The 27,529-nt window shown below is 36.6% G+C and overlaps 1 protein-coding gene across 2 annotated transcripts; it reads right to left on the bottom strand.

Annotated features, from left to right (window-relative positions):
- Positions 1 to 340: 340 nt before the first annotated feature.
- LOC143215362 (myosin-IIIb) lies at positions 341 to 13,495 on the bottom strand. 2 transcript variants are annotated; one of them, XM_076437456.1, is made up of 16 exons: positions 12,921 to 13,495; positions 10,868 to 11,202; positions 10,082 to 10,363; positions 8,689 to 9,273; positions 8,199 to 8,590; positions 7,596 to 7,924; positions 6,950 to 7,456; positions 6,570 to 6,856; positions 5,829 to 6,103; positions 5,316 to 5,683; positions 5,128 to 5,241; positions 4,788 to 5,044; positions 4,458 to 4,666; positions 4,266 to 4,346; positions 3,858 to 4,022; positions 341 to 3,298 (listed from the first exon to the last, which is right to left on the bottom strand). In XM_076437456.1, the coding sequence occupies exons 1-16, from the start codon at positions 12,934 to 12,936 to the stop codon at positions 2,335 to 2,337; spliced, it is 5,166 nt and encodes a 1,721-aa protein (XP_076293571.1). In that variant the 5' UTR covers positions 12,937 to 13,495; the 3' UTR covers positions 341 to 2,334. The 2 variants fall into 2 exon arrangements, with proteins under 2 accessions (XP_076293571.1, XP_076293572.1); XM_076437457.1 differs by lacking the exon at positions 4,266 to 4,346 and having other exon boundaries at positions 343 to 3,298; positions 12,921 to 13,492.
- Positions 13,496 to 27,529: the final 14,034 nt, after the last annotated feature.

Raw genomic sequence — 27,529 nt, 5'->3', positions numbered from 1 at the left:
GATTCGCTTTTCATCCCCCGTGGATCGGAGACTTCTTCTCCGATTCACACCTTTTGCTCCGCGATAATTACTCGACATACTTGCATAATTTAGTATAAGTGCGTCGTTGTAAGAAAGGGAGCCAGAAGGAATATTGCATTCGTTCCGACTCTCTTTCGGATCTCTTGTGCAGCAACCTCCTCGTGGTGAGACCTGGGCAATCGGTATTATCCTCTATTTGTAAGAACTTTTAGTGTCTTATGAATAAAGGATAATATCGAGCTAATAGCTGCACATTTAATAAATATGTTGATTTTCAATCAATTCTATTCCTATACCTATTGTGTCTTCCACAACATTTTGCAATTTTACCTTCCTTCAGATCGAAACACGTGTATTATTCAAGCTAGTTCGCCCCGGGCGTGAACAATGTCATATATCGTCTGGTTCTATTTAGGTAAAAGAGACGAGATAATATCTCGTCAGTGACAGTATTATAAGGCAATTACAGTATGGGTAATGTGAGCATTCTATGCATACTATATCATTCTTCTTCTACTTGACGAGCATCTCGTCGGTGGTCGAACTTTTAGGGATGTGGTATTTCAGATCGCTGTAAGTTCCACGTTATCCCTGCGCCCAGTCGTGCCCGCTTAATGGTATCGCTGAATTGCACAGAGGCTGGCAGTTTTTAATAGTATCTCGTCGGTGTCTGTACGGATCTGAAGTCTGTGTTGTTGCTAATGATGTCGGTATATCAATCAAACTTATTGAGTCTCTCTGTTGAGACTAAAGATACCTGGAGAAATGTTTAGCGGTTTTTTAATACGTAGATAATGAATAGGGATAAACATTTAGTGTATTTTTGTGGCCGAATTTGTGACGGAAACATTGATATTTCATTGCAACTTATCGTCCGCGATATTAGCGGCAGAGACAGTTTATTCCACGGAAAATTAAAATCTAAATTATACAAAATGTTTTTGTTAATTTTATCGGGAAGAGGGCGAACCTATATAAAAATGAGTAGAAATTTTTATTATTTGAAGCTTCATTAGGGAAAATATCAAATTTGAATTTGAGACCTCTCGTGACAACTGACGCGTCTGTTCATGGCTAGCTGATTCTACTTCGAGCAAGATAATGTTAATATAATTTCGTACTTCTTTTCTATTTGCAGTAGATCAATTTGAAGTTTACATAACAACATGGAATGAAAGATTATTTTTAATATGTAGAACGAGTAATTGTAATATTTGTATTGAAGTAATGTCCGTTCGAACATTACTGTTGAGGGCATTGTGGGGGTTAGGTTGGTTAGGTAGGTGGCAGGTTAGTTGTGACGTGGACTCTGAAATAAATGGCAACACAAAATTATAGACTAAAGCACAACAGGAGTTTAATATATTATGATTCTTGTTCCTATAAGAAGTTTATATACAATTATTAAATTTTAACAAACATACGGTGTACTTCCTACTAATCGAAGTGTTTTCGTAAATTTTCAGTGAGATAGAACATTAAGGAACAATTAGTTATATTCGTTTTAAATTAAAAATCAAGTTTGTTTTACATAGAAATAACATACTACACAGTAAAACCGTCGATGCTTCAGGAATAAATGTTTTTTAATGCTATCGAATACATCTAAATGTTCTGTAAAGCTACACATGACTAGTTCTAAAGAAAGTTTAGCATTTAAATACGTTTCAAAAGGAAGCAGCAATCAATCACCAACACAATACGACGAACAATCCTTTTAGTCACAACAAAACAATTAACAATATATCATATCGGGACGAATAAAAATAACTGACTATAAATTGGAAATCGAATAAAAAAAATACAAAATTCCCAAAGAAAAATACAAATTATCCGTGAATCGTTACGCAATTTGCATTCGTTTATATTCAAGAAAATTCTAATGCTGCTTCCACATACACAGGGTGTTCAGACGATTCAGGAATTGGTAAGTCTACAGTGACCTAGAAAAATATATAAAACAAATTGAGTTAACATGGTCGATTGGATCCTACAGGAACAATGAAACGTTATCAACGACAATGCACTTTCATAAAAGACGAGTAACTATTACAATTACTTAGAATCAGCAAAGATTGTGTAACTCTAATGAAAAGTCAAGAAATGCGCTGTCTAAGAATTCCTTAGAGAACAGAGTAAAATTTCCCACGACAGAGAATACGATCTTGAACTTCCTGAACCATAATCTCGAAGATCCCTGCATCGTGAACCACTGTGCTAACCAACTGCCTCGTGTCCTCGCGAAATCTGTCATCTGACTGCACGTACATCATCTAGTCTAAAGAAGTTTGAAAGTTCAAACATCGCGTGGCGTTATTTGTTCGCGTTGACGAGTTTATTTTGATTGGGTGCCAATGGTGCTCTTCTTTTCACGTGCTTCTCAGGAACCTTGTCCTTCGATACCGGGACTCCATTACTCGCTTGTCCGCCTTTTCTCTTCCTGAGAGACTCGGTGGGTAGATACTCTGCGGGTCTCAACAACTGCCTAAAATTATAGGGGCCATTTAGATCCTCGGGGTCGTAATCAACTTTCATGACTTCTGGCCGTTTCTGAACAACTGTAGGCCTTAACAACTGTCTCAGATCGACAGGGATACCGAACGTGTCCTTTCCCAAATCCTTCTTCGCTCCTAGCCGACCATTGACAGCATCATGATCGATAAACCTCCTATTCATCACGTTCTTGCCATCTGCTTCAACTGGACGCTTCTTCTCCGAATCGCCATTTTGATTCGGGACTCCCACACATTTACAATCGTTCAAATTATTCCTGAAACCATTACTCAACACGGGCTGTCTCTTCGGTTCCTGCTTCGGACTGTCGAACTGATTAGCGACCATTTTATTGATAAACAAACCGTTCTGGCAACCGTTGAGTATGTTCCGGTATCCGTTCATGTAAGACGGATGTACGTTTGCTTTCGAAACGTGGCCGTTTAATGGCGGATGCTCGTTAACGGAGTTCGAGTGACCGTTAATCAATGTTTCGTGCCCGTTCGCGGAGCTGTGATACCTGTTAACGAAGTTTGGATGTCCGTTCGCATAACTCGAGTGCCCATTAACTCCGTTTTGATGGGCTTTCGCGGGACTTCCGTTTCCGATGCGCGCGTGCCCGTTGGCAGGCTGTTGCCTTTCGTTTATTTCGTTTCGTCTGTCGATGTACTTGGATCGTAAGCCATGTGGATTGTTGATATTCGAAGAGTTGACTCCAGGTTGCTTACGTTGTTTGCCCTCAGAGGACCGCACGATGTTGATAGGCAGGTGATTAGTCCTTGAACTGCAAGAACAGAATCTCGCCCAATAAAATGACCAAAATACAACGCTATTACTGTCCTCAGTACTATTGGCTGACAAATAAGAATACAAAATGAATATGACAAACAATTAGAACAGCTAGAAGTACAAGCACGATTCTCTTCCCCCTCTAGCAGCCTATTGATTAAGAACGAGGAACTAATCAACTCGATCTACAGCATCTCCCCCAAAATTGGAACTTACGTATATTATTTACATAGATTTTAGAACGTCATCAATACAAAGAAATACTCGGAACATTATGATACGATCTACGGATGGCATAATTGTGTTATTTTTACCTGGAAGTTTGCCATGATACCTCTGGCAAAGTGTAGAAACATAGTAAAGAATTAGTAACATAACTACCGTAGTAACGTAATTAGTTCAATGATATTTTGCTGTCTATTACAACGCAATGAACAGAAAATGAGAGACGCGAATGAAGAATAAAAATGATCGTGAGAAGTTAGAGTTTGATACTTTAGGGTCTCAAAGAGGCGCAAGGCGTGAACAGGTATGATTATTATGTTTGGATGTACCTCGGTCTGGGTTGGTTCTCGTCCTGTACCGGATCGCCTGGGTTTCTCAAAGCTTTGTGCCATATATCCGAGAGATGTGGCTCCGATGCTATTGAGAAGTCGCCTTGAGCTGCCAAACGTTCTCTCCTCTCGGCGTTTACCTCCAAAACTTGGCCCATTCGACTCCTGTAATTAAATAACTCATAATCTCTGCGTCGAGTAAACATCCCCTAGCCAACGTTACTGCTACTTAACTACGCAATCTCAATTGAAAACTGTACAATCATATATTACTGCAGAAATTCACGAAATTCAAGTATCGTGTGATACATCTAGCACACGGCGAACCTCGTGAAACAACGACAAATCTTTTCAAGTGTCCAGCAATTCAGCAACCAACACTCTACGATTAAGTCATCGGAAATATACCTCGACGATGGGTGAAGGTCATTTTCTAGCTGTATCAACGGTAAGTCCCAGCCAACTTCGTCTTCTTCGAAGTCCGAACCACTTCCGATGCGAGTGCCAAAAGCATTCGAAAATTGAGCATTCGAATTTACCATTCGTTCAGGAAAGATGAACGTGGATAAGCGATTATAGAAAAGTGTTAAGTCTATTTACCTGCTCATCTCGTTCTTCAAGTTGTGATAGTACTTGATGGTCTCCTCTCCTTCCTCTTGGTTGCCGCTGCGGTATTGCAAGATCGACTGTACCATGCTGAATCCTTCAGGTCGAGCATAATCAGGAGGTGGTTCTTCGACGTCGTTTAATCGAATACCTGGCTTGTTGCGGCGCAAGTTCTTGTGCACCTCTTGGTTCTTCATGTGGACCTATTTTAGAGATTTTAGATAGTATGATCAGATGTGCTTCACTTCATAGGTATTTTTCACACTGCCTCGTCATGAACAAATCTTCCTTTGCTTATCAATTGTCAATTAATCTCTCACTTACGTTCTGGGAGAAATGTATGAGATCAGCTTGCCGCAGTTTAGGATGCACATTATCGTTCACAGATGGCTTCCTCTTCTTAACTCTTTCTTCCTTCTTGTACCACTGCTGGACAATGAATGCAGCATCCTCATTTTTCAAACCCTCCCGCAATAACGCTTTATGCGCCTCGGACTTGTCATTACAGTGATTCAAGATCCTCTTGAAGCGTTCTTCAAGTTCAACGCCGAAGCGTCTGCGAATGGTGTAACCTCTGAAATCTGTGAACGTCGAAACGATATAATTTTCATTCTTCTCTTAAATTGATTCAGACTTTTCAATCGACTTTTGGTTCGCAACTTACGGCTCTGAATGATGACTGCCGCATCGTCTTCATTCAAATCTTCTTTCTCCGCGTCCTCTTCTTCTTCTCCTCCTTCTTCTGGCTCCGCAGCCACAAGCTTCTTCTCCCGCTCTTCTGTTAAATCGAAAGTACTCGTTACTCGCTTGTTTGACGGAAGATGTCGATTTATGCATTCGTCGCACAGTTACCTTGCGCTCTTTGTAGAGCAGTAGCTTCCTCCTCTTCCCGTTTCTTCTTCATCTCTTCCAAGTGATGCTTTCGCGATAACCAGCCGCGAATATGACGTTGCAAAGTCACAACGGACACCGCGAATTGCCACTTCTGTTTCTTGAATTTGATCCTGGCCAACCATCGGCGGACGCACGCCTGGACCATGATTATTTTCTTCAGCTGCTCTTCGTACATCTTAGATAGGAACTCGACGTGATAGTACTTGAGGAAGACTTTCGTTCTACCTAACGCCCATCCGTCCATTTTCAAGCGGACTAGAAGAAGTCTGCAATTGTCGCGATTAGCTACCACTCGCTCGTCGTAGCCGAACGCCAAGAAGCAGTATCTGTAATTTAAAATTAATATTTTTCATTTTATAAGTCATAACAGTACTAAAATTCAAACTCTTCTAAACACTTTGTACGATATATCGAAGTTGAGAAGTTAGACAGTTTATTTTTCTTCTTGATTGAACACTTTTCAATACGAACCTCTTAAGGAAGTCATTGAACGGTATTCTATGCGAGAAGCCGTTCTGTCTAATTCTTATTGTCTCCAATACGCCAGTGTACCTCAGCTGCTTCACGACCTTCTCTTTATCGAAAAATCTAGGGCTTCTCGAATCATTCGGTTTTATACAGCGCACAAATTGAGGTGACCCTGATACCATCTTCTGCAGCAAATCCATAAGGGAGTAGCGGAAGTATGTTGCCACTGTTTGTTGAGCTCTAGATTGCGAGGCCAATCCCCGGCTCGAGTAACGTTCCTGAAACAATTAAACGCATCACGTGTGACTGCAGCGTTTACAATAGAAAAACCATTTCAGCCTCTGCACCATGAATGGAACACACACATTTACATACAATGTGTGGGAAACCATTTTGTAGCGCTCCAAACACAAATAATATTTTTTATATGTTTACATGATAAGAATAAAATGGGAACAGCCTATGTGTTATCTGTTTCATTCTCTGCACCATGAATAACACACTGATAATAAAATAATATTTTCATAAACAATAAAAGTCAGTCTTCGAAATATTACTTAGGATATCATATTTCGTAAATATTGTATAAAAATATTTAAATTCTTCGGAGGACCAAACAAGATCAAAATTTCCGTGCATCCTAGTCCAATATTTTTACCATTTGAAAATCAACACTCGTTTTAATTGGTACACGTCACTGTATTTCATTCAGAAGCAATTTCCGACCGTTTGATTCGCTGATACCTTGGTATTCTGATTCGACGGGGATAGCTTCCTCGAATCAGTCTCGTGAACCGCCGAGTACAGGTTGCCAGTCTTCGTGATCGGGCATTGGAACAAGAAGCGAACCATGTCATACTGAGACTGTCTGACCAGTTGGATAACTTCAGGAGGCAGGAAGTTTCTGTTCTTTTCCAAGAAGCCTTCCGCTTGGTAAACCACGCGTCCTGCGAAATGGTGAACTGCGAAGCAAACTGCGTCCGATTTTGGTCGTACGTAGAACTTCGATTTGATGTTATTATGGTACTTCTCTGTAACACAAACGATACCCAAAGAAGTAACAACCGGAATCAAATTACACGAACGATAGCACCAAAAGTGGAGAAGAGAGTGGCTAAGCATACCAATTAAAGATTTATTCGTGGCTCTAGGAAAACGGCTCTCCTCATCTAGAAGTGCTAAGAGCCCCATAGGTTTGCTCAACAGCATGTCCAGGACTGGTCTATTGTCCGAGAACTCGACTAGATCGACCGGTATTCCTTCAGCCATGTACTCCTGTTGCTCCCAGGTGAAAATATGCTGGTTGAAGTAATACTGTATCTGCTCGTTCGCGATGTTAATGCACAGTTGCTCGAACGAGTTCCTTGGGAAATTCTCGAACCCGAAGATGTCCAGGAGACCGATGGCCAGCGGCTCGTAATTCGGAGAGTGATTGAAACTCAGCAAACAGTTGATTTGATTCACCATCCAATCGAACAATCGGCCGTAGAGTCCCTTGGCCATGGCGTCTCTCGCCGCGCAGGCCTCGGCTACCGTATTGTTCCGCGTGATTGTTTCTCCTCTGGTCATAACCGAGTTCGACGTTAGAGCTTCCAGAAGATCGTTCTCCTCCACGCCGAGTAGTTGCGAGACTGAAATGTGTTTCATCGATTTTACACTTAAGAATACCCAGTGAACAAAACGGACATCAGCTTTTGGATTTTAATGATTTTATTGGGATTGTCAACCGATCTCGAATGTGTTAACTAGTTATGAATGATGTCTAGCTACCTCTTTGCAAAGGCGTAGTATCAATCACGCGGCTTTTGTTGTCAGTGTTGTCTTCACTGGCAACTTCACCGAATTCGATGTCTCCTAGGTGAAGCACGGCTGCCAGGATACGATAGACAGTGTCTACCTCGCTATCTTGGAAGCCAAGCAATTTAAAGCCGTTCTTCAACTGATGGAACTTGTCGATGTGGGTCTGGGACGTCTGACTGTTGTCCATGAGGTACCGATGATTTTTTCGTAGATTTTCGTCTAGGTAGAACTCTGATAGACGATTATCTGCCTCCAGACCATCGTACATATAGTAAAATATGTGGAAATTCCGTTCGCTTCTAAAATTGTTTTATTCATCGTACAGAATCAGTTTCGTCATATTTTATAAGTTGGAACACGAATTGTCTTCAAGATCTTTTCAATTCGGTATACTTTTATGCATTATTGCCTACTTTCTAAAATTTGAAGATCTATATCAGAAAGTCTAAATTATCAAGAGATTATTACGACGATCATACGGAAAAGAAACATTAGAAACTATAAGAGCTAGAAAAGATCTTGATGTCATCCCTGAAGAATTAATTTTCGAGCACTACTTATGGAATCACTTACTCGGCTTGAGCTACTACTCGAGACTGCTCTAACAAATAAACAGATATCCTTGCACCAGTAACTTTTCCGCCTTTCGTCATAGTCAGGTCCAAGTATTTTCCAAACCTCGATGAATTAGCATTGATCCCCGTAGTCGCGTTACCGAAAGCCTCCATTATCGGATTGATCTGAAGAATCCTCTCCTCTAGATTACGATTAGGAGCTTTGCTCAGGTAAACCAACTGCTTGAGCAACAAATTCGCGCTCTCCGTTTTTCCTGCTCCAGATTCTCCGCTGATGACGATCGCTTGATTCTGGCGTTGATGCAGCAACGCTTGGTACGCGGCATCAGCGACCGCGAAAATGTGCGGCGGATTATCTGATCTTGCTTGTCCTTTGTACCGCTTTTGCTCCTAAACAGGTGGAGTGAATTGTTTGTCAACGTTAGTTTCATTTTTCGGACAAACAAGACTGTTGAAACCATATTTTAATAATTTACTAAAGTACTCACAATTCCAGTGTACAATCCCAGATTCGTGAACGGGTTAACAGCGACAAGTATGTCCCCGATGTACGTGTAGATCTGACCCTGTTCGTATCTGTGCTCCAACTGATCCACTATCCCGTCCTCGGACAGCATGTCCAAAGCGGCCAGGTCATCCATATACATTTTCTCCGGCCTGGTTTTTCGATCAGTCTTCAATTTCCCATGTTTGGTCGTCACTTCCGGTTGCCTGTGAACCCTTCCCTCCGATCTCTGTCTGCGGATCTCTTCCTGGAGTCCTTCACGGATTTTATCCACACGATCCTCTATGGTCATCAGCAGAGGATGCTCCCTTAGCTCGCTGGCGAATGGCCTGTGCTCCAAATCTTTGACCAAACATTCCGTTACGAAGTCCACTAGCTCTGGCGTGTGGAAGTCTGGGTTCTTTAAAGCTGGGGGCGGATTTCTAGGGATTTGAAATAGTGCCCTCATAGGGTGCAATTCGGAAAGGGGTGGATCACCCTCTGCTAACTCGATGGCAGTGACCCCGACTGACCAAACGTCGCAACGGGAATCGTACGAAGAATCCAGCTGTTGTTCGCAGGCTATCACCTAGTTTAGGTTCATAGTTTGTGAAAACTCACTGCGGAATATAGACCCAAGCAGAACCTCCATTATATGAACACCTGTTATTTGAACGTTTACTATGTGAACATGTTTGTAAATAATTAATAAATTCACGAAGAAAGAGCTACAAAAAGCATTAGAAAAGACGCCTATGTGAACACTTTCTTCGGCCAGTTGTTTCATATAACAGAGGTTCTACTGTACATGGAAAATGTTTATATCTTTCGTTGCAAACACACGATTTGAACTTGAAACATTTCAAGCAGAAGTTGTTTAGAATATTAAGTAGAACGACTTTCTAGATACTTCAAAAAAAAAACTACACGTCGTTTTCTTTATTTCTATGTTTTGTTGCTACATATGAAATGAATTAATTCATAATAGAAATAGTTTCAGCTTTAGTATTTTGTGTGCGATCTCCGATAATAATTAGGTCAAAACTTGCGAAGGTATATTACTTGATTATCATTTCTAATCATTACACTATGAACTGTATGCAGTCATCGCGTATCTAAGAACGTAAGGTAAAACAGAGCATAACAATTAGCAGTGATTTCAAATAATTTGTATTCAATTTCTAGCGTTGCAGCATCGGAATGGTTTGAAAAATGAAACTTTTGTGAAAACATGGTAAACTTTCGTGACTATATTAACACAGATAATACTGAACAAACCGATCACGCTTTCAAACAAAAGAAATGGTTTGAGTTGTGTGTAGACGATTTTGAAAAATAATATATTTCAGAATTAAAATTAAATAAAATTAAATCAAATGAAAATGTATATACTTTACCTCAGGAGCCATCCAGTACGGTGTACCAACAGAAGTATTTTTCCTTGCGAGCGTTTCAGCGAGATGCGAGGACACACCAAAGTCGACTAACTTAACATTCGCATCCTCGGTGAGCAAAATGTTATGTCCCTTCACATCTCGGTGCATGCAGTGATTAGTGTGTAAATAAATTAAAGCTTCCACCGTTTCTCTGAGAATGTAAGCTATTTGATCATCGGTCAAACGCTTTCCTCTCTTCTTCAGACCTTGCACGAGATCGGTTACCGATCCTCCAGTGCACAGCTGTAACAAAAATCACTTTTATTGTCATTTACTTTGTGGGATTTGACACACTTTTTAGTAAGAGAATTCATGATAAATAATTCTGTTGGTAAAACACTGTTTAAGTATATTAAATTAGGAAATATACTTTTATTTATAGTCGTAAATTTATTTAAATTTTTAAAAATTTCCTTCCGTCACGGTTTAATATTTTATTAAGGATAATAACTTAATTCTAGAGTGAAGAGTATCTGGACATAGCAAGTTCAAACAAAGATGATAAATTAATCTGCACAGCTGCGGAAATCCCCCACTAATCAAGTTACTTCAACTTTTTCTCCGAACATAATCGCCTAATATCATTTTTGTCGACGGTTTTCGATCAACTGATTGCTCTATGATAAATGACCAGGAAGACGACGTTAATGCTAAAGATACCAAAGGACACGCTACATGTGTATTTCAATTGCACATCTGTCACGCTTTCCTGCCTGTATTATGAGTCGAAAATTACAGCGACAATACCTCCATGACGAACCATAATTGATCCTCTTCTTGAGCCGGCTTCGCTCTTTTTAAGAAGAGCCCGTGAAAAACGGGAATGTTTGGATGAAGGCTGAGGTCTCTCAGCACGAGGTACTCTTCCTCGATCTCTTCGATGTTATCAGCAACGTTCTCCAATATCTTGATCGCAACCTTATTGCCCGTTTCGTTGCATTGCGCCGAGTATACTTCTCCGTATGTCCCTTCGCCAATTAATTCTTCCAGGGCGAAACGATCACCTGGATCAGGTATCACGTCGAAATTTACGTGCTGGCTTAACCCGTGGTACGCCATGTTGGTCCCGCCGCCTGTCATTTCTGAAACGCAAGGCAAACAAGAATTGTAGTCCCTGTTTAAATTCTGCATCGGATTTTTGTTTTATTTTTTCCGACTTGATTCAGAGAAATAGACAATTCAATTCTGCATAGGATTTTTATTTGATTTCTAGCTTGATTCTGGAAAATGGAAATTTAATTCTGTATAGAATTTTTATTTTTTTCAAGATTGTTTCTGGACAATCTACAATTAAATTCTGTATATGATTTTTATTTTGTTGTATTTAGTGTGCATAGAATTTTCGACTTGTCACAATTTACAATTACAATTGTTAAAAGAGCAGAAAATATTTCTGCTTAATTTCTGTTTCTGACAATCGACTTAAAGAATTTTTATTTTACATAAAAATGAGGAGTCTAATGATAATAACTAATGAGGTGCACCACTTTTTCAAAAGAAGTGTAGGATCTTGAAATATAACTATTATTGATGATAAGTGGCAAAGTTAATAATAGTGGAAACAACAGCCGTAATAAAGATCGATAATTACAGTCTTACAATTAGATTCATTATTGAAGACTATATACAGTTAAAGGTTCAATGTAACCGCCATAAATTGCACGATACACTTGAGTTATAACCGGAAATGTTTTCCGACTAATATCTGTGATTTATTATTAGCGGGATGTAAACGTCAAAAAACATTATTACGCTGCTTCATTAGGAAAAAGAAATTATAATGGCACGGAGATCGCGCACATTCTAAACAGTGAATGAGTAAATTACGATAATAATGTTTTACACCTTGCAGTCTAGGATTTAATAGCAAATGAGCGGAAACTATAGTGAAGTAATTTCCAAGCGCAGTCTCATAGAAAGTTGCGGTTTACTGCGAAAAGAAAACTCTGCTGCATTGCTCGTGTATTGGTAAATGATCGACAGTAAATATTGTCCTTAACAATAGTGAAAGAGAATATTATTTATTCATATTTAAAGACCCATTTCCAAGGATATATTAAATGATTCCGCAAAATATAAAATAAGTAGACTGCGGATCTTCATGCAAAATAAAATTTGTCTGCATTGATTGTAAGAAATAGAAATTAAATTTAATGTTATTTCTTCCCGTAATGATTTTAATAGAGGAGAAATCGTATATTGACATTCTCAATTTTGAAAATTTTTCAACAATTGTTAATTTCATCTTCTCAATTTTTCTATAAATGCATAAAGATCCGCAGTCTAAAAATAAGAAATATTTACTAGTCTACTATGAACACGATTTAAATAGAAAATGCAAGTTATCTAACAAAAAGTTCTAGTTTTTGCGGGCAAAGCGGGTTTCTAATTAGGTTAATACGGGCAAGAGGTCTTCTGTAAGACCGCAAAGTCGGTTATATAACAGAATATTACACCCGCTTATAATAATCGAATTTACAATTTTGCAAGGTTCTGTTGCCGCAAATCGAATAAATAACATATTCGATCATTGCTCTACTGAACAGAATAATCAAAGTGAGGATATAACTTTGTTCCCCTTTGCATTAAACTAAACGATTATCCCCCCAACGATTGTGCAACTCTGATTTTTCTTTTTTCTATTTTCAAGGTTCACTATTGTCCAAAACGTTTCAGTCCTTCGATAGGAGAATGGTCACAAATAAATTGTGAAAATATGTTTTCTGGTTGGTTTCACACTGCACTTAGGATTAGGTGGTGCACGACAGGTTTGATTGGCGCGATTTTTTTTTCGACTAACCGATTATATCGCCCATGTTGGGAACAGTTTCGAACAATAGGGATGTTAGAAAACTCGTTGCCTCATTTAAGTGCAAGTGATATTAATGAACACTGTTCACTGGGCCAGGTACGTGGTACGACTGGGTCGTTCGTTTTCTAACCAGATACCTGTTAACCCCTTAATAGGATTGCGCTCGGTAAGACCGGCGCACTTCGGACTCAGAAATAGGTCTCGTAAGAAGACCATGCCACGTGTAGTTCTGTCAGTTTAATTCGCAGACTTGATATTAATTCCATGATACGAGGGGAATTGGCTTACAAATGCATTGCTAATCTGATAGTCCTCATCTTGGGGAAAGAGGACTCCCGGCCGGAAAACCAGTATCAATTAACACGCTAAGCGGCAAAATCAAATGCTTTCATCTGCGCCAGTTGGACTCGAGCGTCGTACCCGTGTTGATTCGGAATTTCTGAATATTTACTGGCCAATTAAATGCTGCACCCCTAATTGCATAATTTATTATTAGTGGACTATTGATCTTTATGGAAAAATGTGTAATTATTAGACTGTGAATTTTTCTGCAAAATAAAAATGTTCCGAGTTGTTTGTTATAATTTGAGTAAATCGAGAGATAATTCTGGTTAATATTAATAAGAAAATGTTCCTTTATAGCTTACAAATTTCCACATGCCATAAACGGATAACGATCTGCAGTCCAATTAGTATATTTGTATGCCAAAGCATCCAACCGAATGCATACAACTTTTATGGTTAATAAAATGCATTTTATTTTCTACTCAGTATTATGTTATTATATCTTATTAGTGAAGGTTATCTATTTTATTGAAAACAAACTTATATTTTAGATCCATATTTATTTTGCTTCATGTTTTATGCACATAAAAAAGAAAATGCTTAATACAGTTTACTGGACCTATATGTATTGATTATAGAATATATATGTTTATGTAGCGGCACAGATACATACGCGTGTAGATTAATATCATGCTGTCAGTTTTGCATATGCAATTGCAAATTAATTTGTCATATTGTTGATTGTTAATGTTATATTATAGTTTTATTGAGATAACGAATTAAATCAATTTTCTATTAACTTTTTAAAGGGGCAAGCAACTATAACAAAGGACATTTTTATATTATAATTCATGCTTATGCATTATTAAGTAAGAAGTATCCCGTGTACGTGAGAATGTGCGACTGTGTCAATGGGTGAAGCCACCTAAACGTCGAAGCCACTCGCGAGTTTGAATGGCATTTTGTAACATGAAATTAAACTGGACATTTATGGATCACAAAAAAAAACAGCTATAGTTTCGAACAGCAGAATAGTTCAACTTCTTCATTCGCGAAAATTAATCACATGTGCTATTTTCATATTGACTCTTATGGAAGTCATTTATTATATAATTTTTGAAAAATTGCTTAACTTTATTTATAAACAACTTAGCAGTTTCTTTCAGTTTGCTGAAGAATTGGTAGTATAAGAGATTACAATTATTTTAAGCGCAACTGAACTAACATTATTTGTTGGGACTAAAACTAGTTTGAGAAATTGAACAAATATTTTGGAAAAATGTTAAAAGAGTTACACAAGCAGATAAAGTAGTAGTCGTACATTTCACGTACGCGTTCATTTCTCTTCTCTGCAAAAGGCAATAACCGGTAATTAAAATTTCCGTGAAACTCGTAAATGTAAATACAAAGATACGGCAAAGTACACAGATAATTTCATAATCTTGTAAGCGTGCACGAGCAAGTGTTAATAATTGCATATAGTAGTATGCTCACCGGCGTGAAGTGTAGCAAATCTGCGAGTCTTTGCTGTGTTTCGCATTTATGGAACAATTTGCGTGTGGATATGTGATTCTGCATTTTAAACGACCACAGATTACATGTAAATGTATAACGAACCGTAAGATTTATGTTTTGTCAAATGAACATGTTCTACATGTGAAAGAACTATTTTTCCCGAATTGGAACTCCACAATGCTAACACGCCTTTCTTTGGAGAACAGTTTTCCTTACGAGCATGATAATCAGACTGTGAATTTGTATGCTAAATTAAAATTTTCTTAAGTCGATCAATTCTTTTGAAAATTTTCTTCTCCGAGACAATTTACTTTTATTTATTCCGGTTCTACACTACGCTCAATGAATTCGTGTCATGTATCAGCAGGACTCGTTTTAAAACATTCCTATGCGTGTTGATATCTCTTACAATGAGGCTTATCTTCAATCAATTTTCAGTTGGATGTTATTAGACTGTAAATTTTATGCAAATATTCGAACCGAAATGAAACCGGAGTCTGCACGTACATTTCCTTCCATTCTGAGTTTAAACAACCCTTTAATCTCTACATTTTTTAAACATTTCATTCCATTCTTCCTTGAAAGAACATGGATCTTTAAATTTAAATTAATATGTAAACTAAAGCTTAAAGCCGACAGCCAAAAACTTTAAAGAGAAATGTTATTCAGAATTAGCTTGACAGCATATTTCAAGGTCATTGAAAACGAAGCGTAGGTAGCACATCGACAAGTTCCTCCAATTCATCCAACCAATAATATTTTTTAACTTTTCCAAAATTTTCCATGGAAAGGACTTGGGAATAAATGAATAAAAACGTGGTAAAATTACAGGAAATAGGTCAGCAGCTTTTGTAGGCGGTTAGTTATTGAAAACAATGGTGCGTTCGGCCTAGAATACTATAATAGAATCCTGTCAATTTCACAGATCGATGCTCGCGTTTCTAGGAATATTTTCTTCATCGATCATTTCGAAAGCACTGTCAATTTCTATGGGAATAATAGCGATCGATGGTGATTATGATCTGATTTCTATGATCAAATGAACGAACGCCTCGTCTCTGAAATTTCATGGTTCGATACCTACGTGCGAGCCTACCAATCGTAAACAATAACCAATCACCGTGCACGCGGTCACGTGGTCGAAAGGGTATTAGAGCGAAGAAACCCGACGTGAAATTGGCTTAAAGGCCCCAACTGTAAAGTAATGTCTCTTGGAGCTGCGTCAGGATATCCAGCTGCCTTGGACAATACATCACTGAACCACATTAACTGGTGCATAAGCTGACGAAGTCACGAACATCGTGGCTTCTCAGTTACAACGGTGTCATTGGCTACGAACATTTCATTGTTCATGATTATCGATTTTAATTAGACTCCACGCGGAGCTTCTTCGCAATACTGCACAATCCTCGGTCGAAAAATTAGATCCACTCGTGTCGCCGGAATGATCAATGTTTATCATCACTCTAATCTTTACAGACCTTGAACGGTAATTCATTATTGTTTTTGTTCGCTACTGGCATTTCCAGTTACGATGTCATTGACACAATCAAGAATTATTATTCCTAACAGCAAGCTTTCTTGATAAATAATTTATGTAATCTTAGCGATAACAATGAATAAGTATTCATGAATATATTATACTATATATGTATATTAGGTCTGCAAATTTTCAGAAAGAAATTAGACTTTCCTCTTAAGTTGAAAATTATACTAACATGGTACATGCCACTCAAGTATATTACGAAATGGGTCAGTTGATATAATCATCTCCATTTACATCAACATTTGCAGAGAAACAAAATTTTGTTTAGTGGAAAATTTAAAGATAGCGATTTATTTTTTAAAGTAGTACTATATGTTTATTTTTTTACATGTAATAACCCTGCTTAACAATTAGTAGTTGTAACTTGACTTATTTAAAGATCACGTCAATCTTCGTATAAAATTTTCTACTCATTTACAATATCTATTGGCACAAAAAATAAAATTTCATTTATGCGCACTGAAGCTTGTCTATAAAAATGAGAGTTTGTATAATTCGTGTAAAAAGTGTTATGTTCCTTCTAATACAATTTTCTCTCTGGATTCTACTCGAACATTTTCTATTAGAGGTGATAAACTACATTTCCATCTCCTTTCAATTTTCTCTTTTAATAAATTATGCCTCGATAGAAAAAGAAAATTTAGTAGATATTTCACAGAGAACTCTCGCGGCAAGATCAATGTCGCAATATACATTACAGCTAAGTCGAACTGTAGAAAAACTTCAACGAAGTTGCTGCTGGATGCATATTCAAAACTGCATTTGTTAAACGAAGCGTGGTTCCTTTAGAAATCGTTTCTATGTAAATGTAGTGCGTTTGCGTCATAATAAATTCTACATATTTTCGAGGCAGATCATCACGATGAGTTATACACAAATTTCAAACAATGCAAACAAAGATTGATGGAAGAAAGTTATAACTGGTTGCAAGAAGATTATTTGCTTGCCTGCATATATCTAATATAATGTTCGATATCGTAAGAAATTGCAAAATACTCTCACAATATTTTCTATTCGTCAAGAAATTATTCTTTGATGCTACAGATTAATAATTTTATCAATTTCACTTTCACATTGTTTCTGAATAACAAATTCTTTTGGAAAAACAATGTAAATATTAGTATGGTAAGTAACAAAGAGTTATGGATGAAAATTAATTTTTATTATATTTCAAAATAATGTTTTGTTATTTGCGAGAATTTTTATGTAGATATTCGCAGAATTTATGCATTTAGTACTATGGCTTTGACTTTCTTATGAATTTCGAATATTCATGAATCAACTCTAGTGTATCAGTGTACTTAAATTAATTTCTGGCATTGCTGACGCGGTTTGGCAGATTCCGTTTTCGGTAAAAACACTGGTCGGATGACAGACCGGATAAAGTGAAAGGTCAGAAACTTTTTCAATCGCTCACAGACGCTCTCGGTTCCGCTGTTTAATCCTTTCAGCGTGACGGTTTAACGGTATACTGCATGCCATCAATAGCCATACCTCTTCAGCATAATGATGAGAGTATCAAATGCACCGAACAATACTCTCTAAACTGAAGCAGTATGCTAATTGCTCCGAGCGCAATTATATTCAGGAAAATCGGCGGACCTAGGAACTCGCTTATTATTGTTACCAATACTGTCTTCCGAATTACATAAAATTTGAATTGAACCATGGAGTACAATTTATTCCCTGTTGTATAGGAAAAATCTATACATTAGCACAAATGTCATTGAAATCATAATTTTGCCATGCAAATATGTTATAATTTTTCATACTGGTCACGTGCTATAACTATTACTATTACAGGATTGTAGAAGCATATATTATAAGACAAACTGCTCTATAATTTGACGTTTATCATTGGTTTATTAAAATATAAGTCATTCTGAAATTCACACTTTTTCACGGTTCTGGTTCCATCTGCACACCGTGACGACGTAACGGTATAGTGTGTACCATCAATGGCGTCCACATCACAACTTTACGCAATCGTAGATAAAACATTGCTGCCAAAAGCTTTAAATAGTCGAAACGTTCATGTGCCTTAGTGAATTCAATTAAATAATACCATCAAAATATAGTGATTCGAAGGTGACATCCATTTTCTTAAATAATACGTGTTTTTAAATTGAATAAAGCAAACAATATAATAATAAGAAAGAAAAACCTAATCCAGACCTAAATAATCTCGTATTATAAACAATAAGATTTTTCCTTCTTAGAAAATCTCCTCAATCAACTAAACATAATTTTATTTACGACAACAGGTCATGCTTTTAAACGCAGTTCAATAAACTAGTATATTTATATTTTTTAACTGACATTGTGAAAGAAAGTGTCTCAGTATTTTTTCGATCTTTTTAGTGTGCACACTTCCGCATCGCGTCGCGAATCGGCTGGAAAATTCTTGAGCGGCGGTTTCGCAGCCGATCCCACAAACCGATCGCTGACCGAGTTCGATTTCCCTAGTCTTTTTATCTGTGGCTTTATTTCTTTTTTCGCCTGAACTATCGCGACATAAAATCGGATTGCGCTTCCTCGAAATCGATACCGCGTGTTTGTCGAAGCAGAACAGAGTTTCGATATTAATTCCGGTAGACGCGGAATACGTATCGCATAGCGCGCAGCGAATATTCGAATCATTGGCCTGCTATGTGAGATCGGTCATCGAACGACAACGAGTTTCTTTGTCGATCTGCCCCCATATAGTGGTCCATTTTTCCAAAACTCGGACGAAAATACGAAAAAGACAACTTTCTAAAATATTGATAATATAAATAATTTAAAGATCATCTTCCTTATTTCGAACGTCCATAATCATATTTATAGCAAAGTCTCCATATTGTGATTAGTTTCTGGGGTAATGAATCTGTTTATAAGATTTGATTTCTGCCCGATTTTTTAAAGGAACCGATCACTGCGAAACGCATTTTTCCCGCACGCATACCGAATTATGTCGCGCATGACCGAGACTATTGAAAAATTGCATCGACATGAATTGGCATAATCGAGTACGGTAATTTCGCGCACTTCGTTTTGTTCGTTTCCGCAATCCATCTGCGGAATTGCATGTGTCATGTTATAAAGAAGCAGCGGTGAACATGACTTTTTAAGGTTGGCGCTATAGGTTCACCGTTCGACGAACGTGGTTTGATTTGAAGTACGGTGTCGCGATAATTAGATTTATGCAAATCATGACAGAACTGAATAGATCAGATGCAGTAAAAATGTTTGAAGAATTTAAAAGCACTTATGACTGACTCAAACGATTACGATAAGAAAAAAATGTTTATGAAGTCTCTGTACAGTTAGGAGGCAAAACTGATCACACACACTTTAACTCAGAATAACTTTTTTATGAAGGGACCAAACGACTTCAATTTCTCTGTTAGGCTAGAAGTAGTGTTGTATAAAAGTTCGAGTCTTCGAAGCTCCAGAGCTCAGTCTTAAAGACTAAATTTAGAAGAACTCTTTAAGACTGAGCTCTGGAGCTTCGAAGACTCGAGCTTTATACAACACTAGCTAGAAGAATTGGTTTAGTAAATGACATCTAAAAAATATATTGAGAAAATGCATTTGGTCGGAATTGTGAAAAACAATAGTAAAAATTGATTTTTACAACTTTTTTAGCTGGGCCAATAACGAAAATTTCAAAGATGTGTTTCGTCAACTAGTATAAATTATATACGTTCCGAAAATTTTATTGACATTTGGTTTACGAGTTATAAGCGATCAAAAGTGGCAAAAATTGCAATTTTTCAAGATTATCGGGCTTTTTACCACTTTTTAGGAGCGTATATAAATTTTAGGAGCGTATATAATTTATACGATTTGTCCAAACAAACGCATCTTTCAAATTTTCGTTATTGTTCCAGCTAAAAAAGTCGTAAAAATAAATTTTTTCACAATAACGACCAAATGCATTTTTTCAACATATTTTTTAGATGTCATTTAATAAACTAATTCTTCTAGCCTGATTTAAAGTGTGTGTGACTAATTTTGCTCCAAACTGTATATTTGAATAAATGGAGACCATTTTTGTTTCGGATAAAAGTCCTTAGTCTACTGATAATTAATGGAACACTCGATTGCATACACAATTAGTTTTAAATAAAATTATAGAGGCATCTAATTTGGGATAAAATACTTTCGTCTTCAGATTGAAATATAAAATTCTCAGTTAAAACATCCTCTTGCAATTTACATGAATACAGTCAATGGGCTGTAAATCTTTATAAAAAATAAACAATGCTTTGTTCGTTCTCTATTTATTGATTTTAATAGACTTAAATCGTTTTAATCTCCCCATTATTTTAAGTTTTGTCATAAAGACAAATCCTCGGTCTATGTAGATTGTTTTTAACATGTTATGGGAACATGCGTTTTCCGTTAGTGCCACTTGTGACACCGTAAAAGTGTGCTAATTCTACAATAATGCATAGCCCTACTTTCCAACCTTTGACCACTGTTTGCTTTCATGCTCGATACGCTCCAACACAGGCATTGTGTTCTTTTTAATCATTCGCCGGAGAGTGTGAAGTCTTACAAAAGTAACACTAGTAGTTCATTATTAATCGCATTACGACCTTGTGCAAAGTCTGTCCCACACTGTGTCTTATGTGGTCAACTTCGTTCGAAAATTATTTGCGTTTAGGAATCAGTCATACGTCTGTTTGTTCGAAAATAATTTCACGTTTGATCGTTTACGCGAGCTTTATTTCTATCAAAAATAATGCTATCGCAGAAACAAGCAAATATTTGTCATACGACATAATCAATATATCGTTGAAATTAAAAGATGAAAATTAATAAGTTCTCATTTCGAACGTATCTCGTCTTTGGAAATTGATGAAGTCGCAGGACATGTTCTAATTTATTATGTAAAGATATATAATGATGTATTTTTATTTTACTTTTACTACACAAAAAACTGTACATATCTTAATAACTTCATATTTATATTACTTCAGAGAAGTGATGTTCTTTTAATAGAAAGTCTAGTTCAGTATATCATTAAATCGAATGCACAATCTTATTGAAGAATAATTTGCTAGAAGTAGAGAGAGAGAGAAAATACTTGTGCAAGTGACTTGCTGTTCTGGAAAATGAATTCACTTGTTTCTACTTATACTGAAAGGAGAAATTATAAATTTTCCTGTTGCATTGAAGCAAGGAAAGCAAGGAAAGCGAGGAAATTTTTTGTCCCACCATTAGAACACGTTATTTTCTTAAATATACAATTTTCAAGTGCAGATAACTTCGTACATGTTCCAGAAGTTTGCCAGTCGCGATAACCGATCTACCAAAGTTATCGGATCCATGTGACTCAGGGTACACCGGTTTTCGAGTGTTACAAGAGAAGAAATACGACATCGACATGCGATACACTTCATCGAATTACGTTATCGAGACTGTACGTTCTAATTCTGTACGGTGCCAGCAAGTAGCGTGGAACATGTCTGCCTCGCTGATGAGCTAACGAGCTTCCACACCTGAGATTTTCACCTGTCGCGGAAACCTGACTGATTAATAAGTCGAGACGAGCGACAAGACGAATGACTATGTGAAACTTTAAGACAGATTCGAAAATAGTGCTGCATAATCCTTCTAATGCGTCGAGCGAGTCTCTTGATCTGTATCGTCTTGATTTACTGGAATATTGTTATCTGTTTTCGGAACAGTGGAGCAAAGTTGCACAACTTTTAAGCATGAGATTGGTCACACGACATTTTTCTGTATGACATTTTTTATATATTACTTCTGGCTCAATTTCAATTTTTATGAATTTACGAATTTTATGCATTTATGACAAAAATTGGTAGTTGCTAATTAGGACAGATTTAAAAAACTAAAGAACACCAGTGTATTAGTTGCAGATTATGATCGTTATCAAAGAATGAAAGAAATGATTACTTGGCCCTTGTTTGTTGCAGTTGATGCAAACAATTCTTATTTTGCATAAAGTTCCGCAGTTTATTATTAAATAATGCATCACATTATAAAATTAGAACATTATGTTTTGAGTTCATTGCTTTCTCAACAAAAGCTTCGACGATAATTTCACCAACGACGTATGTCATTTTCAGAGAAAATTAGTTTCATACTGATTAGCTCCGGAGCCTTTCATATGTCAGTGCGTGCTGTATGTAATAAATTGTAACTTTTCATCTGAAACGCAGTAATGTGTCGTTCAGTTTTTCGTTGATCCCGAACGCAGTTAGTTCAGATAACGGAGGTTCCACTGTATATGTGTACAACCGACAGACTTTATTAATAAATTGATGAACGCAGTTTTAATCGGTTTTCAGGCGTGGCGATAATCAGACCGCCTAGAATTCCCAGCAATAGCGATTCAACGAGCCATTGCTCGTCAAGAGAGGCTCCTTAAGGAGGTGAATGCAACGCAGACGAGCGCCAGTTTCTTTTAACGATCGAAATTTTCAAACGAACCACGAAGCATCGCTCTACTACACGCGTCCATCTTGCTGGGAACATTCAATTAGAAGGGGTGTTCAAAAAGCTCGGGAACTTTGTCTAGAAGTATTTCAGTTTCAACGTTACACTTTTAGGCTTCTTTAGAGACTATACGCATCTAGGATTACTTTCTCCTGTCTCCGAAAGACGTCCGAAACGACGAAACTAAAATTAAACTGAACGCTTTGGTCAATTTGTTAATAATTTTCTTTTCCAATGCCTCAAATTTTTACTAACCTACTGGCCACATTTTTACCACGTTTTTATTTTTTTATTAAAATGATACCAAACACGGTACAATTCGGATCATATATACTTTTTTAATTCGCGATAGAGTAGAACCTCGATTATCCAAACTGATCACTGGAACGTGAATGTTCGCACAATAAAGCAGTTACCTAGTTACAGTGCTAGATTAAATATTTACTATAAAATTGAACTGTTTACCTGGATAATGCTTACAATTAGTTCAGATATCATCAATCCGGATAATCCAGGTTCTACTTAATCGTCAATTGAACACGTCAGAATGATCCAAATTGTATTGTGTTTGATCTCGTTTTAATCAGAAAATTGCCACGAATATATCTTGGCGAAGGTTTCAGCCTTGTCACTATTTCTACTAATTCGTGATGATTAAAAATCTCTGCAATCGCGATTACTTAATTACACTAAAAGCATAGTTGTTTAGACATTAGATAATATCCTCTCAAAAATTCAGATTCTAAAGAATTATCTTCGAACATTTTGAATATATCTTGTACAATACAAATCAAGCATGATTCTGGATCGTAGATCTGCTCGGGGTCGGACCTGATTACGCAACACACGCTTCCTACCGGCGGGTTAATTACTAGCTTTTTAATAACTGAAAACCAGATGAATGCAATCAGGTTGCTTTGTATGGAAATGAAGCGCCCACACTTCGCGAGGAGTGTAGGACGTAGACAATGTCAGGGAATACTCGCGCCGGAATCAGAGAATAAATCAAGAACCTATACTTGGGATTTCCTATCTGATTTGTCATCTACGCAGATCTACTTTTTGTTTATCATTCGGCTTGATACTATGTGCGATCCACCGCTGATCTTCAAGTGATCCTAATCCGATTTTGTATTAACTGATTATTGAGTGGGAAACATAGAGTGAAGAGAGCATACAGTGAAATTTCTCATGGAGATTTGAATTTGCATGGGTACCTCCTAGATGTCCTGAATACACAAATACTTGTGAAAGTATAATCTTGATAGATAGTGGTTCACCAAGGGTTTTTAATGTCAAAAGGTTTTCTTTATAATTAGCTGTTTTAAGACATTGTGCTTAATTCATATAAATAATTAAAAATGCTACATTGATCTTCATACACGTATGTATATATATATATATACATATATATATATGTTATAAATGTATCATAGACATATAGAGATAGACTGCGCCGTCTTATGGGCGAGTTGAAGCCCACAATGGCGGCGCGCGGTACAAAGAGTGAGAGAGAGAGCATTAGCCGGGGTCCATAGCGCTCTCTTTCTATATGATGTGTCGACACATCAATTAGAAAGAGAGCGCTATGGACCCCGGCTAATGCTCTCTCTCTCTCTCGCACGCCGCCATTGTGGGCTTCAGCGCTTCGTTCAGGCCGCGCAGTCTATCTCTATATGTCTATGAAATGTATAAAAACTTGATTGTGAATTTATTTGATAGACTATAATAATTGAATTACTCGCAACACGAATAATTCTTACGTGCTACTTGGCAAGGATATGATCTTCCTTTTGATACTTGTTTTTTGCAAACAACACGAAGAAAGTGTTGCTTTACGTAAGGATTCGTAGGAGAGAGGGCGAGGAAAGTTTACTGCGTTCTCGAAGCCGATGTTTCGTGGGCAATTTTGTGCACCTACCTAACCAGCTCAAGAGTAAACACACTGAAATCGTGTCAAGTATGCAACCGCTAGAAAATTAGCATAATTTTTCTTTTCATCGGGCCTCTTCTTTTTGGATTCAGTTGTCGGAGATGAAATCGTGAGGAGAAACAATTAATAGCTAAAGACCAGATAGCGTGTTACTTCTACATAAGAATTATGTGTCACGTAAACGAATACTAATTAAGAAAATTACAACCTTAGAACAGGTCTCTGTTATCGCGGGATATCTTTCATTAGCAAACTGAAAATATAGCGCTTCATACATTTTGACGAGTCAGATCGACTAGATTTGTAACACTTAATACTCAAGGAACAAGGTATGTTTATGCGGAGGATACGTTTAAACTAATATTTTCGCGTTAAGATTTAGAAGATACAACAGATTAGAATTTAGATTGATAAAGAGATTTTGAAATCGATAAAAGGTGTGGCCTGTATTAGTTCTAAAAAACCAGCTTAAGTCATCACAGATTATGTTCTGAACACTTCCTTCAGATAACCTAATCTATAATGAGACTATATAAATATAAGAGATTGTGCAATGTGTATTAAGATCAGTCTAGAAATCAGATTAAACAATTCTCCACGTTGTAGTAGATAAGAACAATGATAATTCCTTCGAACCATAAAATATAGTTATTGCCATCCGATACCCCCCCCCCCACATAGTGTGATAGTATAGAATAAAATAAGAATATAATTTATTATAGAGTAGAATATAACATAGAATATATGATTTAACATACAGTAGAATAAAATTGATCATAAATAATAAAATATTGCGAAACAGAAATTAAATTTTAATTCTCAAGGAAATGTAAAGAAATCATGAAAGTAATCTTTCTATTAATAATTATAAGACTAACCAAAAATTAAAAATTGCTTGCTAGCATTTGGTGTATAATTATACTGTTCGATCCTTTCCCAACGTGAAGGTAACATTTCCATTAGAGTTTATAACTTAGTGTAAGTATTTATAATCACTTGAAATTGTTAACTTCGTAAGCATATCTCAATTTGCATCGATTTAATAAATTGATCTGAAACTTTCTCCCGATAGTGTGTATCGTTAATGGTAAAGCGTAAAGATACACAAATTTAGAGTACTCGCGAGAGCAACTATCGACAGAAACGCTGAAATGGGCACGTACCTTAAGATTTAGTGGTAAAAGGAAAAAGTTTAATCTGCTTGGTGATAGAGAAATACATGAACGACTTCTTGCTTCTTTATTTCTACCAGAGAATTCAATAGTGAAACGTGCATACCAACCCTACCCAGTTCTCAGAATGTTATTTTATCGATCTTAATTAGGCGCTAGATTTCCTTGGTATTTATTTATTTTTTAAACTATGCGTTTTGTCGTTTTACTTTTAGCTTTATGCATGTACCAATTAAAATTATTGAGAATAATTTTGAAGCAAATATATGCTTCTTTTTGAAACGAGTAAACGACTTTTCATGTAAAATATTTCCTTTTTATATCTCAAGCATAAAATTCACTACTTATTTAACTGGAAGAATATGCGTTTTCATTTAAAAAATGGTACATCTTGTTAAAAATGGAATTAATTCAACATTATTCAGTCTAAAGAGATTGGAGATATTAAATTTCGAAAGATCAAGATTTTAATTATCAGGTTAATATTATTCAGAATGTTACGAATCATAAATGATCTCCACAGAAACATCAAAACGATCGAGAAAGATCACAGTTCATCAGTTGTGAAAGGCTGCCCAAATGTTTCGTAAAATTTGACACGTGAGTAAAAGTTGTCGTGAGTAAAACTCACGTGCTTTTACTTTATGAAATCAGGTCTGCTGTGCACCGTAGAGACCATTTTTATGGGAAAACTTTTGCTGGTTATTTACAAAAATTCATTAATGATTTATCTGATCATCCAATTATTTCTGACATCGATAATATTCTTGTATTAATAGGTGAAAATAACTTTTCATGTTATAATAACTTTCTCGATCTTTTTAGATCACTCTGCTCACATTGTATAGAAAATACACTATCACGGAAACATGTTTTATCGCTTTTTTAACACAACATTAATAGCACTTGTAGCATGCACTCATTTACTCCAAGTTGGCTCATGTAACTAAATGGAAATGATAAAGAAATGTTATTGTTAATTGAATTGCTCTTAGAATTATTTATTTTCTTTATCCTCTAAACTTTTAAATGATAGTATACTCTTATTTCTTCGGTACTTGAACATTTATGTAATGAATTACCTCATAGTTACTTTTTTTACTGCTATCACCAGCTAATATTTCAATTATACAAAAATGTTAACAGATTTATTTCATAACAACAATTGATAGCAAATAGTTTACTTCAAAAGATGAAAGCTTAAAATCTTCAAGAAATGTTATAGATTTATCTCTGAATTACGTATGTTATTTAAATACTGTATCAGAATTAAATATTGCATTTAAATACTATATTAAAATTAAATACAGTATTTAAATACTATATTGTAAAATGTATAATAATGTTATAAAATACTGAAAGAGTGATAGCTATTGTCACACAACTTGGTTCAAAATTCAATTCAAACACCATCAATTAGTTTCATCACGTTATGACTAAAAGTTTTACGATGATCGTGTCATACGGTCGAGGATAGTAAAATAAATCCGCAACATCCTAAACAATGAATCATGTCCTTATCAGCCATAGCTATTTCCACGGAAAGCGGATATAAGAAACGGAAACCACGGATCAGTGCACTGGACAATAAAAAAGAAAGAGGCCGATGACCAGAATTTGTGAAAGTATCGCTGTTAAGACATTCGTCACGATCATGTGAACCGACCGACAACCAAATCAAAGCACCAGAATT

Source organism: Lasioglossum baleicum, chromosome 13 (assembly GCF_051020765.1).
Source record: "Lasioglossum baleicum chromosome 13, iyLasBale1, whole genome shotgun sequence".
NCBI lineage: Eukaryota > Metazoa > Arthropoda > Insecta > Hymenoptera > Halictidae > Lasioglossum > Lasioglossum baleicum.
The sequence above is the reverse complement of the archived record's forward strand: the minus strand, read 5'-3'. Positions and strand labels throughout refer to the sequence as shown.